This window comes from Prunus dulcis, chromosome 7 (genome assembly GCF_902201215.1).
Source record: "Prunus dulcis chromosome 7, ALMONDv2, whole genome shotgun sequence".
In the NCBI taxonomy this organism is placed as follows: domain Eukaryota; kingdom Viridiplantae; phylum Streptophyta; class Magnoliopsida; order Rosales; family Rosaceae; genus Prunus; species Prunus dulcis.
The window spans coordinates 18,977,167-18,999,225 of record NC_047656.1 but is presented as its reverse complement, the minus strand read 5'-3'; the positions used below and the strand labels follow the sequence as shown (position 1 = coordinate 18,999,225).

The 22,059-nt window shown below is 37.2% G+C and overlaps 6 protein-coding genes across 14 annotated transcripts; all 6 read left to right on the top strand.

Annotated features, from left to right (window-relative positions):
• The first annotated feature begins 106 nt into the window (after positions 1–106).
• On the top strand, positions 107–4,129 carry LOC117635582 (3-hydroxyisobutyryl-CoA hydrolase-like protein 3, mitochondrial). 3 transcript variants are annotated; one of them, XM_034369890.1, is made up of 11 exons: positions 113–489; positions 715–816; positions 1,022–1,068; positions 1,296–1,346; positions 2,126–2,260; positions 2,362–2,458; positions 2,696–2,825; positions 2,969–3,147; positions 3,287–3,414; positions 3,547–3,648; positions 3,795–4,129. In XM_034369890.1, the coding sequence occupies exons 1-11, from the start codon at positions 261–263 to the stop codon at positions 3,894–3,896; spliced, it is 1,302 nt and encodes a 433-aa protein (XP_034225781.1). In that variant the 5' UTR covers positions 113–260; the 3' UTR covers positions 3,897–4,129. The 3 variants fall into 3 exon arrangements, with proteins under 3 accessions (XP_034225779.1, XP_034225780.1, XP_034225781.1); XM_034369888.1 differs by lacking the exon at positions 1,296–1,346 and having other exon boundaries at positions 107–489; positions 1,022–1,086; XM_034369889.1 differs by lacking the exon at positions 1,022–1,068 and having other exon boundaries at positions 112–489; positions 1,294–1,346.
• A 187-nt stretch (positions 4,130–4,316) lies between these two features.
• On the top strand, positions 4,317–9,026 carry LOC117633778. 5 transcript variants are annotated; one of them, XM_034367542.1, is made up of 15 exons: positions 4,321–4,553; positions 4,897–4,974; positions 5,201–5,250; positions 5,364–5,417; positions 5,690–5,742; positions 5,854–5,926; positions 6,223–6,284; positions 6,630–6,698; positions 7,137–7,242; positions 7,644–7,714; positions 7,966–8,066; positions 8,149–8,244; positions 8,441–8,508; positions 8,585–8,630; positions 8,720–9,026. In XM_034367542.1, the coding sequence occupies exons 1-15, from the start codon at positions 4,485–4,487 to the stop codon at positions 8,798–8,800; spliced, it is 1,077 nt and encodes a 358-aa protein (XP_034223433.1). In that variant the 5' UTR covers positions 4,321–4,484; the 3' UTR covers positions 8,801–9,026. The 5 variants fall into 5 exon arrangements, with proteins under 5 accessions (XP_034223437.1, XP_034223433.1, XP_034223434.1 ...); XM_034367543.1 differs by having other exon boundaries at positions 4,515–4,553; positions 5,369–5,417; XM_034367545.1 differs by lacking the exon at positions 4,321–4,553 and adding an exon at positions 4,570–4,680 and having other exon boundaries at positions 5,369–5,417.
• A 1,019-nt stretch (positions 9,027–10,045) lies between these two features.
• On the top strand, positions 10,046–10,640 carry LOC117633780. Its single transcript, XM_034367548.1, has one exon. It carries the CDS (start codon positions 10,129–10,131, stop codon positions 10,309–10,311), a length of 183 nt encoding a protein of 60 aa, XP_034223439.1. The 5' UTR covers positions 10,046–10,128; the 3' UTR covers positions 10,312–10,640.
• A 1,145-nt stretch (positions 10,641–11,785) lies between these two features.
• LOC117633777 (tRNA (guanine(37)-N1)-methyltransferase 2) lies at positions 11,786–15,670 on the top strand. 2 transcript variants are annotated; one of them, XM_034367541.1, is made up of 11 exons: positions 11,786–12,127; positions 12,224–12,321; positions 12,413–12,517; positions 12,696–12,758; positions 12,977–13,050; positions 13,364–13,886; positions 13,973–14,092; positions 14,316–14,474; positions 14,646–14,752; positions 14,991–15,065; positions 15,186–15,670. In XM_034367541.1, the coding sequence occupies exons 1-11, from the start codon at positions 12,033–12,035 to the stop codon at positions 15,231–15,233; spliced, it is 1,467 nt and encodes a 488-aa protein (XP_034223432.1). In that variant the 5' UTR covers positions 11,786–12,032; the 3' UTR covers positions 15,234–15,670. The 2 variants fall into 2 exon arrangements, with proteins under 2 accessions (XP_034223432.1, XP_034223431.1); XM_034367540.1 differs by having other exon boundaries at positions 11,787–12,127; positions 13,364–13,889.
• Positions 15,671–16,716: 1,046 nt separating this feature from the next.
• LOC117634787 (glucan endo-1,3-beta-glucosidase 8) lies at positions 16,717–18,787 on the top strand. The gene is made up of 2 exons (XM_034369007.1): positions 16,717–17,188; positions 17,529–18,787. Exons 1-2 carry the CDS (start codon positions 16,842–16,844, stop codon positions 18,646–18,648), a joined length of 1,467 nt encoding a protein of 488 aa, XP_034224898.1. The 5' UTR covers positions 16,717–16,841; the 3' UTR covers positions 18,649–18,787.
• Positions 18,788–19,274: 487 nt separating this feature from the next.
• Positions 19,275–22,009, top strand: LOC117634514 (syntaxin-32-like). Of its 2 annotated transcripts, XM_034368657.1 has the most exons (6): positions 19,275–19,763; positions 20,155–20,405; positions 20,497–20,672; positions 21,011–21,196; positions 21,317–21,379; positions 21,854–22,009. In XM_034368657.1, exons 1-6 carry the CDS (start codon positions 19,514–19,516, stop codon positions 21,921–21,923), a joined length of 996 nt encoding a protein of 331 aa, XP_034224548.1. In that variant the 5' UTR covers positions 19,275–19,513; the 3' UTR covers positions 21,924–22,009. The 2 variants fall into 2 exon arrangements, with proteins under 2 accessions (XP_034224548.1, XP_034224547.1); XM_034368656.1 differs by lacking the exon at positions 21,854–22,009 and having other exon boundaries at positions 21,317–21,696.
• The last annotated feature ends 50 nt before the right edge of the window (positions 22,010–22,059 follow it).

Below are 22,059 nucleotides of genomic sequence, written 5' to 3'. Positions count from 1 at the left end.
GGGCTGGCCCAATGATGGGCCATACATTTTGGTTATAACCTGAATTACCATTAACACCCTCCCGCCACAAAGCAAAGTCCAATCACTGCCCGCCACCACACTGTCAGAACTTTTCCTTCCGGGACACTGGCAGCGAGGCAGTTCTTTCCCGGTAATTTAACCGAAAACATCAAGGGTAATTCGGTCAAGAAGCACCAAAATATCTCCCTCTCAATGTAGTCCCACTCTCCGACTCTCCCACTCCAGATAAAAACCGAAGTATGCGAAGCTTATTCGGAGCTACCCAAACTCTGAGCAAATCGTCCGCTTTCTTCTTCCTCAACTCAAATTCGAAGCTCTCTCTGTGCAAAGCCTCCAAATCCCCTCTCCTTCTCCGAACATTCGCGATCATGGCCAGGGCCGATGAGTTCGTCAAGGGTAGCGTTCACCCAAACGGCGTCGCTGTCATCACCCTCGATCGCCCCAGAGCTCTCAACGCCATGAACATAGGTATATAGGTGTAAAAGCTTTTGCATTTGGAAAATTGGAGCTGTTTTTTTCAAGCTTGAATTTTATTGCATCTTATTAGTAACAATAATTCCGTGTTATTACATTACATGTAAAGATCGTTTGTTCATTTGCGATAAACTGTCATGTCTGGTAGATATTTCAAAGTAGTTAGCTTTACAAAGAATTTTGTGTATATTTTTAAGTGGAACCTGTTTCAAAATGCAGATATGGATGTTAAATACAAAAGTTATCTGGATGAATGGGAATCAGACCCAAATGTGAAGTGCGTTTTGGTTGATAGCAGCTCAGCTCGTGCGTTTTGTGCGGGTAACATAGAGAAGATATAGAGTTTCCGTTTTTGAGAAGTTTTTTCTTGCCCATTTTACACTTCGGTTTTGGCGTGTAATAAAATTTAAAAAAATATTCTCTGTCGCTAAATAAGTTTTCCTAGAGATGTCTGTTTAGCTCTTTAGACGGTTATTTTTGTTTTTGAGTCTTAGGTTATGAGAGTGACCAATCATGGTAAATGCAGGAATGGATATTAAAGGGGTTGTTGCTGAAATCCAAAAGGACAAAAACACACCTCTTGTGCCGAAGGTTTCTACATTACGCTTGCTTTGATCTAGAATTGTTTCTTGTTTAGGTTCTTGTTAGGTTGTTGGTCTTGGTCATTCTAGCTGTTTCATTTCATGTTGTTTATTGTTTCCTTTCATTCCTTTTTATCTTGCATTTTTGTACAACATAAGGCGTCCCTTAAGTTGGCTTCTTGTCTGATTGATAACCCAGATTTTAGTTTACCTGCAGGGGGTGATGTGAAGCAGATCACAACCAAAAACCAACTCCCGGATATGATTGAGGTCTTGTTGAGTGTCCTTTTAACTATAGATAGTAACAGGCTTATAACCTTATACATTTTGCTAAAATCCAGATAATATAAGATGACTGTCTTCTCTTACCATCTTATATGCAATTCTGGTGATTTTCAAAGAAGGTAGAATTTACAACTAGCAATACCATTGACCCTTGAAAACCATTGATGACTTAAGACCTAATACAAGCAAAGTGCTTTTTACAACAACACTCCTGCATTAGCATCATAATGGTGTATATCTCGATGTAAACTTATTTAACTCTTATTAATTTAGTCACTGTTCGTATTAAAAACAAAAGTCTGTACTATTATCATGTTTTGGTCTAAATCTTCGACATTTAGTAGGTTTTAGGACGTGCTCCTAAGTATTTTTCTTACCAAATACATTTAAGATGTTGAGATAGATCTAAACCTTTTAAAGTGAATTTCACTTATATGAGTTCTGCTTTGTGTTTTTTTAATTGGTTTGGTGATTCAATATTGTATGAATGTCATAAATTGCAGCTAAGATTGTGCATTCTGCATGTATTTGTTTGGTAGTTAATTCTCAATACACAATTTTGTTCTTTGGGAATTTCATATTTGACATTCTCGAGAAGTTACAACATCTGGTCATTTTGTTGGTTTTGGTTTTGGTTGCACTTGAACTTGGGTAATATCATTTGTATTAGTTGGAAAGCATGCATTTATTTTTTGAGCTACCATTTGTAGTATTCTTAAGAATGAGAGGTTACTGATATGATATTTGGGCTGCACATTTTGCAGGTATTCACTGCTGAGTATTCTCTGATATGCAAAATCTCTGAGTACAAGAAGCCCTATGTAAGTTTCATGGATGGCATTACAATGGGATTTGGAATTGGCCTATCAGGTCATGGTCGCTACCGGATCATTACAGAGGTTAATTACCTTGTCAGACAGATATTGTCAATTTTGTCAATTGTTTGCAATGGCTTTCTGAATTTCAAGTATTTAAATTCTCTTGTATGGATGCATTTCAGAGGACTCTTCTTGCTATGCCTGAAAATGGAATTGGTTTGTTCCCAGATGTTGGGTTTTCACATATAGCGGCTAAGAGTCCAGGAGGAGGATCTGTTGGTATGCTTTTCTTATCCTCGTGCAGTTTTTTCCCTTAAAATGGTGTAAGCTGTTTTTCCAGCTTTGACGGACTATAGAAAGTAGTCATATAGGTACTACAACCAGAAAGTATGGAGAAACTACAAAATTTAAGTAAAGTAGTTCATTAATAAGGAGAATGGTGTATAAGATTTCTCCGTTTGCTTCATAAATCAATTCTTTGTTCTATGGTTGTTTAACAGTGTTTTATGTTTCTAGGTGTTTATCTTGGACTGACTGGGAAAAGGATTTCAACACCATCGGATGCACTATATGTAGGCCTCGGGACACATTTTGTGCCATCTCAAAACTTAGGTTTACTAAAGGAGGCTCTTTTGTCAACCAACTTGTATGTTTCTGATTTTCTTTCCACATTCTTTTTTTAATTTTATTTTCTTCATATTTTTATGCGCACATGGGGTTAAAGTTGGTTGGCATCATCACATTGGAAAATGGCTTTTTGATATAAAAGCAACTCCATTGTTGATGCAGTTCCCAAGATCCACATCAGGATATTGAAACAACTTTGGGGAAATTCAGTGGCAACCCTGATTCTGAAGCCCAATTAAGGTTGCTTTTGCCTCAAATAACTTCAGCATTTGGTGCAAATAAGTCAGTTCTTGAGACAATTGATGAACTTAAAAAGCATCAACATAGTTCAGATGCTACTGGTAAGTTTGTGAATGTATTTATTGATAATGAAATGAAATCTATCATCCTTATCTATTAGAGAGGTTTGGGTGTCACTGTCAGTTATGGTGGTTTGCCTTTTTGTTTTGTTGTTGTTGGTGATTCATTGTTGTGTTGCAGTGGTGGAGTGGGCTAATGAAGCTCTTCAAGGTCTTGGAAAGGGTGCTCCCTTTTCACTTTACTTGACACAAAAGTATTTCTCCAGAGTCGCATCTGCACTGGGGAAAAATGACAATCAATTATCCACAGTGAGTCTGGAGTTTCTACCTTTTTCGTTTCTTTCATCATGTGGTTGCATTCCTTTTGATAGGTTTTGTTTTCTAGTAGCTCGCCTGTTCCGAAAATTAACGTGTACTCATTCTGTACTTGTCCAAATCCAGTTAACTGGTGTGATGAAAACTGAATATCGCATCGCCTTAAGATCGTCTTTGAGGAATGACTTTGCCGAAGGTGTGCGGGCAGTTTTGGTGGACAAGGACCAGGTTAGTTAATATGCTCATTGAAACTGGAAGTTGCAATATAAATCCATCGTTACAATCTTTATGCTTTTGTAAAATTGCTCCTTGCCTTTTGTTTTTAGACCATCAAACGAATTTGTAATATTGGTTTGTGTTTATTGTGCATGCAGAATCCGAAGTGGAACCCGTCAAAGTTAGAGGAGGTTAATGAGAGTGAAGTGGAAGCTCTGTTCGAACCATTGAGCCCAAACGTTGGGGAGTTGAGTGTGTGACTGACTGGCATGTGAAAACGACCTATCTTCATCTTGTGTTACCCAAAGCAAAATAAAATTTGTAGAAAAAATTCCTATCATAGCTTCAGCAGTAACATTAGACCGACGGGTTGTCTTGTTGGATGCCATTGAGTGGAAAGTAAGTCAATAAACCATTTTCCACTTGGACGCTTTTTATGTATTTTGTACTGCCGTCTCATAAATAAATAAAAAAGACCCATTTGTGTGATTAATTTTTGCGGCTCTTTTCACAATTTGTCACATAGCTTCTATAATTTTGGGAACAAAAAGAGGAGTTCTATTTATAAATATTTATATAATAAAAAAGACAATTGGGCAGTTCAGTAAAGAATTTTTTTAACAGTTAGGAACAGTCGCCGCTCCTCAAACTTTGTAGTTGATCCCAACAACGGGGCGAGGCCCTCACTACAGACTGACTATTTTCCCAAGTGGGTTTGTGGGCTTCGTGTTCCTCCTTATTCAGAAATACCTTGTAACAGTTTCCCTTTTGGCATTATTGCACCGAGAATACCGTCCGAGAGTACCAAAGTATAACAAAGTATGCGTTCTTCCTTAATATAACAAAGTATGTATTCTTCCTCCGAGAATACCGTCCCCACCGTCACGCCAGTCACCATATCGTACTCGGAGCTCAAAGTAACCTTCTCTCTCACTCAATTTTGTTTGTTTGGTTACCGAGAAAATTGAACAGAAGAGTTCGGATTGATTAGCTTTATTTGATGCTTGGTTGCTTAGAAACTCATCATAATTCAGCGAAATTAGTGTAATATAATCTCTGTTCACTTTTTTGTTGTAATCATCAACCGCACCGAATTAGTTCTTATTTTCTTAGCATCCAAACAGAGTCCTATTTGTTTTATTCTTAGTTTTCTTTAATTGCTATGTTTTGCTCTGCTAAACTCGTGGATATCGCGCATGTCAAGAATTTGATTTTCTGATTTACGTCTTTTTTGGTTGATGGATTGATTGATTGAGGCAGGACAAGAACACGGACTTGTCATTGAAGATTGAAGAAGGCTTTGGACCTAATGGGTTAGGAATCTTATCAATCACCGATGTATGGTTACTTTACGCCTTTAAATTGGTCGTCTCTATTTTCCTTTTATTCTCTTTAGATTCTGTCCTTTTGGATAGTCTTACTTTCCTTTGTTAATTAGTGATTATGCTTTCTATTACATGCTAAACCTGATTAGTAATTATGCTGTATAATCATATTGTATTGAACTGATAAGTACTTGCTTTCTAGTGTCTTTGTGATTGTTTCCTTGAGTTTCCAATTGCAGGTTCCGGAATATTCTTCCTTGCGCCGAAATCTTCTACACCTGTCACCTAGGTACAACCTTCTACATAGGATTTGCATGTTCATTTTATCAGAAATTCTTATGAATATAGGAAGATAGTTTGATATAGCCCTGCTCATGGGAATTTTTATTTGTTTTTAATTAGATTAGCCAATCTGCCGGAAGAGGTGAAGAAGGAACTCGAAGATCCTGATAGTAGGTAAGGCATTTTTGTTCCATCCTTATGATTTGATGTCTGTTAAGCCATTGAGAGATTTTCTGTATAAACACAAACATCAATCTATTCTTTATTTAATAGCGAGTTTCTAAAAATATCCCCTACAAGACTCAACTCTTAAATTTATTTACCTAGCTTTAGTGCTTCTCTTGGGAATCTGTTTGTACTTCTTGTATTCATCTGATGAGAACTCTAATTCATCATTCTCAGTAGATGTATGACTTATCTTCTTTTTACCCGCCTTCCACATGTAGGTACAATTTTGGATGGAGTCATGGAAAAGAGAAGCTGGAATCTGGAAAGCCAGGTATCACCCTCCCTTTTTTTTTTCTTGTTGCAAACTCTAAGAAAAAATTACAATCATGCATAGTCACATGATTGTTATTAATTCTTTTTAGTTTATGTTTTGGTTTCGCAGATACGTTAAAAGGCTCTTTTTATGCAAATCCAATGTTAGATAGGCCTACAACAGATGAATATCTACTTCAAAGGTAACAGTCTCTAGGAGAATAAAAATCATAATCTGATTATGTATGACATTTTATTTTGTATGAGGTCACAGTATATGGCTCAGATCACAAAAGTTTGGCTAGACTTTTTTTTTATGGTTACGAATAACTAACATACATTCCCTATAAGGTTGTATTTGCATAAAATTGGCCAGGACAAATTTTCTATATGCTGTAACATGTTTAGCAGTATTGAACACATTTGAGAAATTACAGATTTGCGCAGACAGAACATTGTGCTTTGTATTCTCAGATTTTTGCTTGTGATCTGTATCCAGGTATCCATCATACTGTGGATCAAATATATGGCCTAATAGTGAATTGCCAGAACTTGAAGTTGGTATGTTTCCCTTGAATTTATGTGATTTTCTTGGCCACAAGTGGTTATTCTTTAATTTTTCTCCTAATGGTGGTTGACTTTCTGATGCTTGCCTGATTGCTTAGCTCTATGTTTCATAGATGTTCCATGGCCATGCAAGTATTTTTTGAAAGCTCTGTTGTGACCGAGTAACCACTGGTGATTTATATTTCATTACTGTGTCTACTTTATGCAACAACAAACTGAGTTATTATAGCTCGTAAAGAAAGTTCTGCAATGTCCTTAATTCTATGCCTTTTCACTTTTTAAATTATATAATGTATTGTTTAGCTTTATTATCACTGAATATGACCTTTTGATTTGTAGCCTTCAAAGCTCTTGGGAAGCTGATCCTTGGAGTTGGGCTTATGGTGGCATTTCACTGTGACAGATATGGTAAAGTCTTATATTGTTATGGTTTTTACTCCAAGAGAACATAACTATGTTGTTTTTCAGGTCTCATTTTATACTTGAGTTGTAACATTTATCATGCATGAATATTTTTTTCCCCGGCCAGAAAACAAGTATCATAATATGAGTATTCATAAGGCCTAAGGATTTAAGAAATTGAGATGACACAATCTATGATATTGGAAAAGGGTTAAGTCAAGATTTCTGAGCCTTTTACATGATTGCATAAAAGAACCTTAAATTTATCGTCTCTGGTGTAGAAGGGATAAAGAATGATCGACACCTCACAGCTAAATGATATTGACCTTTTCTACAACCCTGGCCAAACAAAATGCCATAGTCTTTTTGCTACCTCGTTGCTGTTATTGATTTTCAGGGAATTGTTAGGATGACTCTTACAAATTTTGATGAGTGCTTGAACAGTGTCAAAAGCAATCAAAATGAGTGAGGATGAAGGCCTTGAACAAATACTTTTTCGTTCTCGGTGTCATAAAGGGCGTCTACTTTATTACTTCTCCACAAAAGAGAGGTAATTATTTTTTCTGTCCTCATCACAATTCACCCATAGCTGATAATGCGTCGGTTTGTAGTGAAGTTTAAGTTCTTTTTGAAAATTCTTTGTCTCTCAGGTTTGGTAATATTTGGATCATTCATTTTGCTATGTTGAAATTTAAGAAGAAGGAAATGTGGCATTCTTTTATGAAGTCTTAAAACCAAGATTCCCTTAAAGTGGAACAGCATAAGATGATGCTCATGTTAGTTAATATAAAGGAATTACATTAACAGTTTTAATATGGGCAAGATGATCAGGGAAGGAGGTTAAGAATGGCATTAGATGGTTACCGAGGTTTAAAAGAATAAATAGTACTGAGGTATGCAATCTTTTGGCTCCCAGAGGTAATATATTAACAAGTGAATTACGACTTGCAGTAATTCTCCTGAAGATAATAAAGACATGTCTTCTTGGTGTGGATGGCATACAGACCATGGTTCACTTACAGGTTTATTTTTTCTCATGTTATTATATTAATTAATTCGTGACACTGCTTATTGCTCAACATGTTATGCATGCGCAATATGTTGTAACCCATCAAATCAATTCTTTGTATAACATGAACATTAAGTTTGGATGTGTTCATGCTGTCATGCAATAACATATAGATTAATAGTACAAAGTGCATATAATTTCCTTACAATTATCTAGTCGGGACTCTTTCGATGTGCTTAATTTCTGCTTCAAATTAATATGTAGGACTGACCTGTGCCATGTTTACGAGAGATGCTGTTGAAATACCATGTCCTGATAGTGGAGCTGGCCTTTATATCAGGACGCGAACAGATCAGATTGTCAAAGTATGTCTTCTTATTCTTGAAAATTCTAGTCATGGAGGATACAGTCGACAATAATGATTTTCCATGATTGCTTATGTATTAGGTTGTCTTTGGAGAAGATGCAATAGCATACCAAATTGGCGAAACCACTGAAATTCTGTCAAGAGGTTATCTTTGTGCGACACCTCATTGTGTCCGGGTACTTTCTCTACTATGATCCATGTGTTTGAAACTTTTTGTCTTAAGCTTGGCTCAGAACAGGGTTCTCTAGACATAAGTCTTTATGTCTAGTTTGTGCAAGTAACTCCCCTGTTTTTATTTACCTCTTCTCTTCCCCGAAAAACCAAAGTTTTCCTTGGCATATGTCCAATAGCATTCACTGGATGTTTGTACAGGCACCCAAGGGAGAGGACGCTTGCAGTCTTGATCGTTCAACATTTGCATTATTTATGCAACCTGACTGGTAAGTGCATCTCTGGTCACATATGTTATATCTTAAGCAATGGTTGATGGTAGTTGAGCATAATTCATTTTTGCAGGGATGAGAAGCTTAATTTTCCAGAGGAGATTCATATCCATAAAGAGGTAATGCATCTCCACCATAGGCATGCACATCAACCATCACGTTATTCTCTTCTCTTTCTTTCATTTTTAACTATCGTCTTCTCTTTCAGTTGATTTCACCAAATGGTGCTCTTACCTTTGGAGAGTACACAGAGAAGCTCCTCGACAAATATTACCACCAGAAAACATAAACGTCATGTATTTTCGCTGTTCAACGATATACAACAACATACTCTCTCAAATAGTTAGTAGATCAAATGACAATTTTGAAAGAAAAAAAAAATGTAAATTTCTTCATTTGCATGGTTGATTTCTTGTTGGCAGGTTAGTTCTCCAATCAGTATGTTTTTCTAAATTGCATTTTCAATTACAATTTACATATAAAAGCAGGAGAGGATAATGCTGCCACTTGCTGTAGGCTATTGTTATTTGTTTATGACAAATCATATAAAGTCGGCGGCGGTACGTTCTCTGTAATATAATATCACAACACGACATGTCGTATACCCAATGCCGGGTCTGGCCGACCTACATGTCGCTTTCGTGATGGCCTCTCACGTCTAGAGGCATAAAAAGAAACAGAAAAACGTGGATAAATAGATAGAAGGACCATTGTACCAATAAGAAATTAGATACGGACAAAAATGCCACGAGGGGTAGTCGTAATATGCTACAGTAGAGGGGGCTGTACATGGCCCAATTAGTATTTCCACACGGCTTCTCTCCGCTTTCTTCAGATCTTTTTGACCAGACTCTTGTTCCGTTGCATGCTGACTTACTTAAATGCCCTTCACATTTTATATGGTTACAAAAGCTTCAATTCAATTGTTAAATTATCACCAGAATAAATGTCGAACAAACGCAATTATATAATCTTATACAATACATGTTATTGTGTCGTAGAGATTTATTTTATTTTTTAATAGACTACAAACTTGAACTATTAATTTCAGTTCAATTTAATCATTGTTGTTGTGTGCATAGCCATATTTTGTATTTCTTTGTTTTTTTAAGTGTTGTTTTTTTTTTTCTTTCTATACATGCAGTATTTGGGGAAATGAGAATTCAAATACACTTAAGATGCAGGAATTCGAATATATGACATGAGGAGAATATGAATACAAATGATATTAAGAGGAAGGGACAATATTGTTGAAACGCAATCACAAAGCCTCTAATAGCAAAATAAAATAAAATTTTATAATAAAAATAATACTGTTTTATTATCTTCGACTAATAACACAATGAATGACCGTGATAATAAAAAATATTATCGTTGTTGTATGAGAGTTTTTCTCCTAATAGGAGATAGACAATAATGTAAAATTGGGCAAAAGTTAGATTTCAATGAAATGACATCAAGCTGACGAGGTGGGGACCGCCGCATATGTCCACACAACAACTCCATCGCCTATAAAAGAACAAAACCACAACCATATAATTCCGTGTTCGTTCAAACACTAATAACTCTGTAGTTTCGTCTTTCCTGCCTCCCGATTTTCGCCGCCGCCAGTTCTCCATGACAAGTTCTAATTTTCCCCAAAACCAAGTCACACGCCGAGTCCGCCGGAAAATCCACCGGAAAATGGGGTTTCGAAAGCGGTGCTTTATGATGGCGAAGCACCAAAAAACCCGGTTCTACATCCTCGGACGCTGCGTTTCGATGCTCCTCTGCTGGCACGACCACTCCATATCAGATTAGCCAATAGCCAGAGCTAGCTAGCTCCAAGAATTTTCCAAATTGATTGGTCAACGTGGCACAGTCTTATTGCTTGTGCTGTTTTCCAAGAGTTCAAAGTGAAAGCTGAGGAAGAAAAGCTGCGGTTATGGGAAACATGGTTGGTGATAGAGCTTTTGGGTCAAGGACTCAAATTTTCAAGGGCAAGGCCAAAATTATACACCAAAGCCAAAGAATGATTCTTTGTATTTTTGACCTTAGATTTGCTTCTTTTGCTTCATGTGAATCCATGTACATATTCAAAGATTGAAAGGAGAAATACCAAATGGAAAACAGTGACTCGTTTACTATTATTTTGTGTTGGTTGATTGAATATCTGGTTCTTTTTCTTCTTCTTTTCCTTTTATGTTTCTGTTGGAGTGAAAAATGCAAGTATTTCATACATCATGGCCACGATTAGTGCCTTGGATTGGTTACTTATGAAGCATGTTAGAAGAAGAAATTAAATTTTTTTGATCAAGTAACACGTTGAAGGTAGAAGATGGATTATTCATGAACAAAACTTTACTCATTTAATCCCCATAAAATTATAGGATATCAACACTCAACACTTTATAATTTATTCCTCCAATCTCCAAAATGAAAAAATCATTTACCTTTACTTTTATTTTTTTCTTTAATATACCTTAAATTTAATGACTTATCTACTCCAATTCTAACCCGAAAGAACCCCAAATATCATAGAATATTAGCAAGTCCAGCTCCAAAATGAATAAAGTGTAATTTGGTTGGTGGAAGTTACCGTCAAATGTCAATTTGTGAATAAAAAAAATTGGTAGATTGATTAGTTGAGCTATTGTAATCCATCAAGCTATCTTATAAGATGGGGAAAGGATATATTGGTTGAGCGGCTTTATAATATTACCAAAGTCAGCAAGCAGAAAGAGGGTGCACTTATATTGTAAGGGAATCGCACCCAACTTTCTCATGGATATTCAACAATGTATTTTTATTATTCACATAAATTATCCTTTAAAGAAACTAAAAATTGAACGATTTGATTATACATAGTCCAGAAATAAGATATCCTTATTATTTATGGTAGTGGAAACTTTAAAAAATTGTACATAATAATAATATATTAAAATTTTAATGTAAAGACTTGTAGTTCTAGTGATTGAGAGTAATTACTATTGCATTTAAAGTTCTGTGTTCAAAGTTTATATCGGCGCTCTCTCAATATTAATGTATAGAAAAAATAATAGTATCGAACAACTGGGAAGGAAAAAAAGTCACACTGGAATCACTTAACTTGCACAAGAATTTTCAGTATGCAATTTCATTTGCATCTGTGTGGGTTTATGGATGGATTGACAACCATGCAGTGTGGGAGAAAAACTAGGACGCACCCGCCTACATCATTTATCTTCTCTCACATTTGCAATAAAGCCAATTTAGTGAATTAGATGGGCTGCTCACTTTCAAATTGGGCCCATTTAGTTTGAGTAGGATCCCGAAAACCTCTTCGCGGCAACGACACCGTACTAGCATAGTTTTCCACCCGCCATTTGAACTGCTTAAACCCTAATCCCTTTCGGAACAATCTGCAGCCTACCGCAGTAGCCGATGGTCTAAGAAACTCCGGCTTCCACTTTCCCTTTTTCTTTAGATACTAAAATTTAAGTTCATGCTTTAATTTTAGGCCTTTTTTAAAATAAAAAAAATTCTACAAAAAATAGAGGAAAATGTTGGATGAAAGTAAATTTGATGTGCATTTGAAACTGTGGGCACTTCGGATCCCTCGTCAGCTTTGCAAGGTCGCCACTCGCATACTAAATGGGTAACTCTGCAAGTCTTCATCTCTCTGTGTGTAGCTGCCAATGGAATGCTTTGTATGGTAATAGTTTATATAAGTTGGATGCTATTTTATTTGCAGATATTTGCTTGATAAACCCCGCATAAAACCGATTACCGAAGACCCAACATGCGAAAAAAATCGTTACATGATATTATCTGAGAGGGTCCAAGATTCTGGTAACAAGTTTTCAAATTTTTGTGTTCATAAGGTCTCTGTGGATTATGTGCATTTTTGTCACTAATTGAAAATTTTCTTTGTGTGAGGCAGACCTATCTGATGTTCCTGAAAAAAATCTCGATGAACTAAAGGGTTTATGCAAGATTGAAGTAGTTCCATATTCGTTGACACTTGGATACTCATATTGGGGTGCAGGTCGATTTGATGCTTTTTTGGTATCTTTTTCATTAATCTCTTTCTTTTGCATAACCTCATACACACTCACCCCTACTCTTGCATTGCATACAAAGTTTCTAACTGATAAGATTTTGAATTTTTGACCCTGTATTTGTTCAATGATGTTCAAATTTCTTACTGATTGTTATGATTTCAGACCATATATTGAAGCAGATTCTGCCTCCTGGAGTGGAAGTTCCTTCATCTTTTGAAACTATAGTTAAGTACTCTCTTCATGATTCTATTTTTTCCTCATTATGTGTTTGTCTTCATACTCAGATTTTGCCAACTTCTTGCACATTTTCTACATAGCTTTACAATCCCAAGTTACTGCGCAAAACTTGATAATCTTTGTTTAGTGTTTATTATCAGTTTAGTATACAAGGATTAACCGTGTTGATATCTGATGCGGACTAACATTGCTTCATGCTCATGCAGGTCATGTTGCCCATCTGAATATTCATGACGAATTACTCCCCTACAAGGATGTCATTGCAAAAGTTATCTATGATGTATGTTTCACTCGCTTCTGGCCTCAATATTGACCTAGCTTCATTTTTAACTCATAATCTGCATGGAGTGTGTTCCCCCATATATACTGTTAAAATGTTTTGTTTGTCACAGCTGGACTTTTACTCTTTCACTTTGTTCTTGCAAGGCCTTGTTGTTTTTGCAAGGGTTATTGTTTGGAACTTTTGTCATTGTAAGCTTAGTGTCGACACTTGCATTCTCTTTATATATGCAATTTTTTAAATCATAAGAAAATGTACCATGTTAGTATGTTCATAAATACTTATGTCTTGTTTGGCCTTTTTGTATTATCAGAAAAATTATCCTAGAATCAAGACAATTGTTAATAAAGTCGGAACGATTGAAAATGAGTTTCGTGTGCCAAAGTTTGAAGTTTTAGCAGGGGAAGATGATATGGTTACAGAAGTGAAACAATATGGAGCGACTTTCAAGCTTGATTACAGCTTGGTCTATTGGAATTCAAGATTGGAGCATGAACATGTCAGGTTGGTTTCTCAGTTTCGAGCTGGGGAAATCATATGTGACATGTTTGCTGGTATTGGTCCTTTTGCTATCCCTGCAGCACAGAAGGGATGCATGGTGTATGCAAATGACTTAAATCCAGATAGCATCCGTTATCTGAAGATCAATGCAGAAACTAACAAGGTTGATAATCGTGTTCGTGCGTACAATATTGATGCAAGAAAATTTATTTCTCAATTGATGACAGTGCCCAACAGCGATGAAAAATCAGATTCTGATATCTCCATGCTGAAAACCGGTGAGAAATGTGACATTCAGGGCAATCAGGAACCAAAATCTGAAAATGGAAGGCTAGGTGGTAATTTACATGTGAAAATACTGTGATCTTTCAGTTTGCGTGAATCGTTACTTGTGACCTTCTTAATCTTCGGTTTCTCACAGTTGAGGTGAAAGAAGTACCAGATACTGTTATTAGTAATCCGGACGCTTTACAAGCTTCAAGCAGGAATGCTGATTCATCAGTACCTCCAGTTAAAAGACCTTCAGATAGCTGTCAATCAGGTATCATGGTCACCACAAATATGTGTTTGGTCGTCACTGAAGTTGATGCAATCATTACTGCTTCCTGGTTTATTTATAAGGTTTAAGTATCCTTATTGTTGGTGTTAGATGCATACCTGATTTTCCTTCCTCTCCAACAATAATTGCATGTACAATGTCATTTTGATTGATATATATTTTGGTTGGGATTGCTAAGTTATTTCCCTTGCATTTCCCTTTGCAGAGAATGAAAGTGTTGATGGCACTAGTGCTTTTGTAGCTGGTAGGAGAAAAGGAAGCAAGACTAAGAGAATGAGAGGCCCTGAGATCTCCAATGTTAAGACTTGGGAGCATGTTGATCATGTGATAATGAATCTACCTGCTTCTGCTCTTCAATTTCTAGGTACAGATGCTTTTCATGGATAGTTTTGAATCTGATTATCTATACCCCTTGGGATTTACATCCTTTTTGTTTGAGTACAAATACCATTGCCTCAGTAAATCTCTGCTTGAACCAAATAGTAGAAGTAAGCAAGTGAATTTGCTTTTAATATCTGCATACATTTTCATTCAGATGCATTTAGAGGTCTGATCCAGAGAAAGTATTGGACGGGGTCTCTTCCTTGGATTCACTGCTATTGCTTCATAAGGGCCATTGAAACGCAAGAATATATTATTTCAGTAAGTTTTATCTGTATGGCTGTTAAATCTAACTAAAAGCTTCTGATAATTACACAAGTCCTTTAATTGGTAATGTCTCAAAGGTCTTTGACGTGTACTGGTAGTGTAGGCACTTGGCTTTTGATTGATCAAAATTGACCTTTTCCCTAATGAGCCAGTGTAGTAGTCCGCTGTATACATGTTCGAGTTCTTCTAACACCTTTGCGCTCACATAACCTGTGTTTCCAACTATATGCAGGTGGCAGAGTCCGGTTTGAATGCCCATATAAAAGATCCAATATTTCATAGGGTTAGGGATGTCGCTCCAAACAAGGTATTAACATTTGGAACTATTTACAGTGGATATATACAAATTTGCTTATAGTGGATATATACAAATATACATACTGTCTTGAAGTCTTCTGATCTTTCAACTTATCAACTTATCTCACAGGCAATGTTTTGCTTAAGCTTTAGGCTGCCAGAAGGGTGCCTTATTTAAGATGCCACTGTCTCTCATTCTGCTGACAGAGAGGGAGTTGCGCGAATGGGCCTCTTTCTTTTGAGAGCTTAGAAAGCCAATCCCCTGCACTATACGAGCAACTGCTCTGTTAAAGCACTTGAAACCGTCCATTTTGCAAAAATTGCAAATCATGTTGACGGTGGTAGATGAAATGGACTTGCTTCTGAAAAATGTAACAATTAAGTTTCAAAATTTTCATAGTTCAGTAATTTTTGCATACAATCTGTGTACTGGCATATCACCAAAATCTGATCTGTGAAAAGTCAGTATGACAGTCGTAGCCTTCATATCTTTTGATTGTACCAGGTTTTGAGTGCTTTTTTTTAAACCACCGTGTGAAACAAAAAGAACAGGTCTGGCAAGGGGTTTATGATTCGAGTGGTTAAGAACACTCCTTTAATTTCATGGTTTGTGCATGAGGACAGTAGTTAGTGTGTGTTATTGTTACGCGTGACTAAAGCACATAACTTTCGTGTTAGTTTCTAGATCATAATTCAGTACAACTTCTAATTAAAAGAAGAAGGAAAAAGAAAAAGAGGCACTTCCCTTTCATTTTATACGACTGGTCTCAAAGACTGAAGCTGTAGGGACAAGGGAGGCAACAAAATCTGAGTAATTCACAAGCAATCTTTCACCTTTTGTGTATGTAGGGTTTAGGATGAAGGGGAAGAATATGCTTCCCATTGGCATTGCCCTAACAAATTCAAATTGTGCCCATCTCTTGGAAACTTCAACATTAAAATGTCATTTTAACCCCATCCATAGACTTGAAGTGTCCCCAGCGCAGGCCCTAAACTCCTACGTGTGGAACCTACGACGACGGAGGTATCGGCGAAGTTGTAGTACCTTGTGTGAATGTAGCATTTTCCTGATAAGAAAAACTAAAAGACATCCTTTTTCTTTGGAATGGCACTTAATGCTAGCTATCCCTTTTTCTGCAACGATAAAGTGTTAAACTTTCACGCAATAAAAGCAGACGCAAAGGAGGAGCCTGCAAATTGATGAAAAAATGAACACGTAGGTTTTGGCTGGAAAGTTGGCATTTTGGAGTATTCTCTTTAAGTTTGCTTAAAAGATCAGTCAATGGCTTTCTTCTCATGGATGGTCACTCACTATCTTTGCTCCTTGGTCTTGGTCTTGGATGAGTCTTCATGTTCCCATTTCCCTTCCAAAAGTTGGCATTTTTCTTTTTGGACAGGGCAAACATAATATTTTTCATATTAATATTAATTTGAATAATAATATTATTCGGTTGGAAAACAATTAGCATGGGCTGGCCACCATAACTGAATAACTGAATTAAGGAACGAATCTTCCATTTCTTTTTTGCTTTTCCCATCAAAGTTCTCTAAAGCCTAACACTGAAATTCCAGAGAGAGAGAGAGAGAGAGAGAGTGTTACCACTTTGCACTCTATATATTGTTGAACAAAGAACCAAAAGAATTCCCCTCTTCCTTTCTCTTCCCTCCCTGCGTCCCTCAATCATTGGAGCCCTCAAATCTTTCTTGGTTCTTTGCTTCATTCAAAAAAGATTCAGATTCAAGAAGAATTTTAAAAAACCCATTTTAAAGATTAGCTCCAAAGAAAATGAGAATGGCACAAGAAAGAGTCTATTGGGAAATAGTACTAATTCTGGTGTTGATGAACATGGCCCAAAAAGGCAAGAGCTTTGGGGTCAATTGGGGAACAATGGCAACACACCAGCTCCCACCAGAAAGGGTGGTCAAAATGCTGAAGGATAATGGGTTCAATAAACTCAAGTTGTTCGAAGCTGAAGAGAAAATATTAGCTGCTCTTATGGGGACGCAGATTGAGGTGATGCTGGCCGTACCCAATGTCATGTTGCAAGAGATGAGCCAAGATCCTGTTGCTGCAGCTACTTGGGTCGATGCCAACGTCACCAGTTACTGCTCCAATGGTGGAGTCAATATCAAGTTGAGTCACACAATTTCTTGATTAATTTTCAACCCATTTTTGCAATGTGTTTGAATTCTTACTCTTTCTTTTTATGCCATTATGTTCCTAAGTGGTTCATTTTTTCTCTCTCTCAAAAGTCAAAACCCTGTCAGTTGATTATCTTCAATTTCTGTAAAATCATGGGGAAGTTCATTTCTTTCCCCCCATGATTCTGGAGGTGTTGCTTGTTCTCCTTGCTTTCTATCTCTCTTCTTTTAACTGTTACTATGACTGTTACCTGTTTCCAATAATGTCTGAATGATGATGTTAAGGAATTCCTTGAACATGCTAAAATTATTATGACAATTGAGTTTGCAGGTATGTTGCTGTAGGCAATGAACCCTTCCTTAAAACATACAATGGCACCTATCTAAAAACCACATTACCAGCTCTGAAGAACATCCAAGAAGCCCTCAACAATGCAGGACTTGGGTCACAAGTCAAAGCCACCGTCCCCTTCAACGCCGACATCTACTTCTCCCCTGACTCAGACCCAGTTCCATCTACAGGAGACTTCAGGCCTGAAATTCGAGACTCCTTAATTGAGATCATCCAATACCTACATACCAATGATGCTCCATTCACAGTCAATATCTATCCTTTTCTCAGTCTCTATGGCAATACATATTTTCCTTTTGGATTTGCTTTCTTTGATGGAACAACCAAGCCCATTAAGGATGGTGATCTACTGTACACCAATGTGTTTGACGCAAACTTTGACACGCTCGTTTGGTCTCTGACCAAAGCTGGGTTCCCTGAGATGAAGATCATGGTTGGAGAGGTGGGCTGGCCAACTGATGGTGACATAAATGCCAATATAAGAAATGCCAGGAGGTTTAACCAGGGAATGATTCAACATTCCCTGAGTGGAAATGGAACCCCAGCAAGGAAAGGAAAAATTGATGTCTATCTATTCAGCCTCATCGATGAAGATGCGAAAAGCATTGCTCCTGGAAACTTTGAAAGGCACTGGGGGCTATTTGAGTATGATGGGAAGCCAAAGTATAATTTGGATTTGACAGGCTCTCTTGAAAATAAAGGCCTTGCAGCTGTGGAAGATGTAGACTATATGCTGAAGAGGTGGTGTGTTTTGGACAAAGATACTAAAGATTTGGAGCTCTTGGTAAAAAGCATTGACTATGCTTGTACCCTCTCAGATTGTACTGCTTTGGGTTATGGGTGTTCTTGCAATAATCTCAGCCTCCGGGGAAATGCTTCTTATGCATTTAACATGTATTACCAGGTGAATAGCCAGAAAAGCTGGACGTGTGATTTCTCTGGTTTGGCTGTGGTGACTGATGAAAATCCGTCTGTTGGGGACTGCCAGTTTCCAGTGATGATTTCTTATGGTGGTCCTTCAGTGTTGCCTAGCAGTGGCCTTGCACACATGGTGATGAAAATTGTTGGAGGATATCTGTTGTATTTGGTTCTGCTATGACATAAGCTCTTTAGGAAGCCATGAAACCTAGCTATAGCAAAACATCAAACATGTTATAGTATGATAGCTTACACCTTGTAAAGCAGATTGTTCTGGCATAATCCATGGTTCCCAATCCCAAGTTGAAATTTTTTGCTCATTTCTTTCTTAAATTCTTTCTCTAATGTTGATAATGCATTGCAGTAATTCATGTTTAAATCTTAAGTGATATTCCTATGGCTTTGGAGTTGCTTGATCCTATTCCTATACCTACAGTATCACACAAATGGAGAGACGTAAAATAGTTGAATGCGATTGTCACACCATCACGTGTTATATACGGGCAAGTGATATTGTTGGTACTTTCCCAATCTGAGAATATCCCTATTATTAATAGATAATTACGTGCGCCATATCATGAGTGAATTGTAACATTTTGCAACGGTCACACTCAAGAATTACTCCAGAGTAGAGTGGAGTGGGTCGAACTAAATTGCTCCTGGGCCTTAGCTTCTTGTTGCTATTGGACTTCCTATGTTCTATCTGCAATGAGGGCCACCAATAAAAAAGTAAAAAATAAGACTGAACTTTATTTACTGTTTTTCACCCATTTTCTTTCCTTCTCTCTCATTTAATAAAAATTTTGCCCAAAAGAAAAAAGAAAAACCTCCTTCAATAAAAAAGTGCGAAAATTTTCACCATCGTGATCCAATTCAAGGGCCTCCTGTGTTTCAGAGTACCCAATATTTGCATCTAATTTCATCAATTCCATTCCATAATATAATACAGAGTTTCTGAGCATAACAGAGCGTTGAAATAGAATTTGTACAAAAAATTTCTTTTTCATTATAAATTTTGTTACAAATCTGTGAATAAAAGTATAGAAATGCATGGAAAATCGGGGCAATCGTCGTTCCGAGATCGAACGCAGGAGTTTCTGAGCATAACAGAGAGGCATCGAAAGTCCTCCTTCTCGACGCCAGCCAACGATGGCCCAGCATCGAGTGGCAATAGTGGCGCGAAGATCGACGGATCTCGATCTGCGGCTTCGATTCAATCGGAGTTCAACAAAAGGGCCTCCAAGATTGGGCTTGGGATTCACCAAACTTCCCGCATGCTCACCAAGCTCGCACAATGTATGTAAAATCTATGCTATTTGCCAAAATTTTCCTTAATCTCTGATTATGTTAAATTATACAAGTTAATTGGTTTTGTTTGGTGTTTTAGAGATCACACTGTCAAAATGGATGTGTAAATTTTGATCTGTAATTGTTCTTTATACATATATGCTTTGATTAGTGTTAATTAATTATGCTGAGACAGGATGCTAAGCAAAGGTTTGTGATGGAATTAGAATATGAATGACCCAGTATTTCATGGTTGTATAACAATGGGGGTATCTAGTCTTTAAATATTGATGTTCAATAATTTAGTATTGTTTTGTGATTTGTTTACATAAATGGAGAGCCTTGCTGATATTTGGAGCAACCCATGTTGAAACACAAGTATTGCTTTGATATTTTCCAGTGGCAAAAAGGACATCAGTGTTTGATGATCCAGCTCTGGAGATCCAAGAGCTGACATCAGCTATAAAGCAAGATATTACTGGACTTAATTCAGCAGTGATAGATCTGCAGCTGGCCTGCAATTCCCAAAATGAAAATGGAAACATCTCGAGTGACACCACAAATCATTCAACTACGGTTGTGGATAACCTGAAGAACCGACTAATGAGCACCACGAAGGAGTTTAAAGAAGTGCTCACCATGCGGACAGAGGTATATTGTATGTCCCTGCACATGGTTGTCTGATGAGCTTTATTATTTGACTAGAATACGAAGTTCGACGTTTCTTGTTTATATATGGCAGAATTTAAAGGTTCATGAAAATAGGAGGCAATTGTTTTCTTCAAGCACTTCAAAAGAGTCAACAAATCCATTTGTTCGCCAACGTCCAGTTGCTGCCAGATCAGCTGCTAATGCATCGGAAGATCCTCCTCCATGGGCCAATGATTCTGCGTCTTCTTCGTCACAGTTATTTCCTAGGTAAATTTCCACTACACTAGGCATCAGCATGTTTTACAGAAGTAGTTATTGTAACCATATTGTTATATTCTAAAGGCAAGTTCTTATTAGGAGCCTCAGCCTCAAATACATGCCTATTGTTCTTTTTATAACTTCCGGTGCTATATTAATCCCATCGTTAACCATGACTGGCTAAGCAGTGTACTTGTTACACGGAACCTTTTGATTGCTCCCTTTCATTTTGGAACTTGGAGAGAAATAGTGCTGTCATCTTCCTAATGCTGCCTGTAGTGAATCATATATCCTAGATCCACGACTTTGATTTAGATGTCAATGGCATTGTTTCATATTTCCTTCAGGAAGCAGACAGAGATGGAATCTCAGCCATTACTGCAACAGCAGCAACAACAGGTAGAACAACAAGACAGCTATATGCAGAGCCGAGCTGAAGCTCTTCATAACGTGGAGTCAACAATTCATGAGCTGGGTGGCATATTCACACAATTGGCAACCATGGTTTCTCAGCAAGGAGAGCTTGCAATCAGGTTTGTTTAGCAGTCATGTTAAAGTACTTGGATGGGTTCACCTTTCATCACTAACAGAAAACACAAGCGTGTAGAATAATTTTTTGGTTAAATACTCAATATTGGGGCTGTGGCTGGCAGGATTGATGAGAATATGGACGACACACTGGCCAATGTGGAAGGAGCACAAGGGCAACTGGCCAGGTACTTTAACAGTATATCATCCAACCGATGGCTAATGATCAAGATATTCTTTGTACTTATTGTATTTCTTATATTTTTCTTATTTTTTGCGGCATAAGGATGAATAAAATTATACAAAGCAAAGGAAAGTAACAAAGCGATATTTTCCTTTGTATTTTCTGTTATTTGAAATATGAAAGTTGGCATGTATGGACTACATGTGAATTGTGATAGGAAGTGTAAAGTATTTTTGACAATTTTTCTTGGATTCCATTGTATTCCTGATTAGTGAACATGTAGTTTTGAAAATAATCATGACAATGAATGGGGTTAGCTCATTAGAGTTGCAGTTACCACTCTGCACCACCTTAAGGAAATCAACTTCCCTACATAAATTGCACGCAACGAGAATCATGCATCCAAATTTTCACTCTTCGCGAACGATTGTTTGTATGTGGACCTGAGTTGTAGCTGCATACTGTATATTGTGTGCAGTGTTTATTGCAGAGTGACTCACTCAACATCCCATTGGAGCACTTGCTTCCTGCCTCTCCGCATTATTTAAAGTAGAGCTCCGGCTATCTGTTGTGCATTGTAATATTGTTCCAAATCAAACAGATTTATGCTCTTATGAAACATTTGACTTCACAATTCACAGGCATCTAGTATTAGTATATACAAAATATTTTTGGCTCAGATTG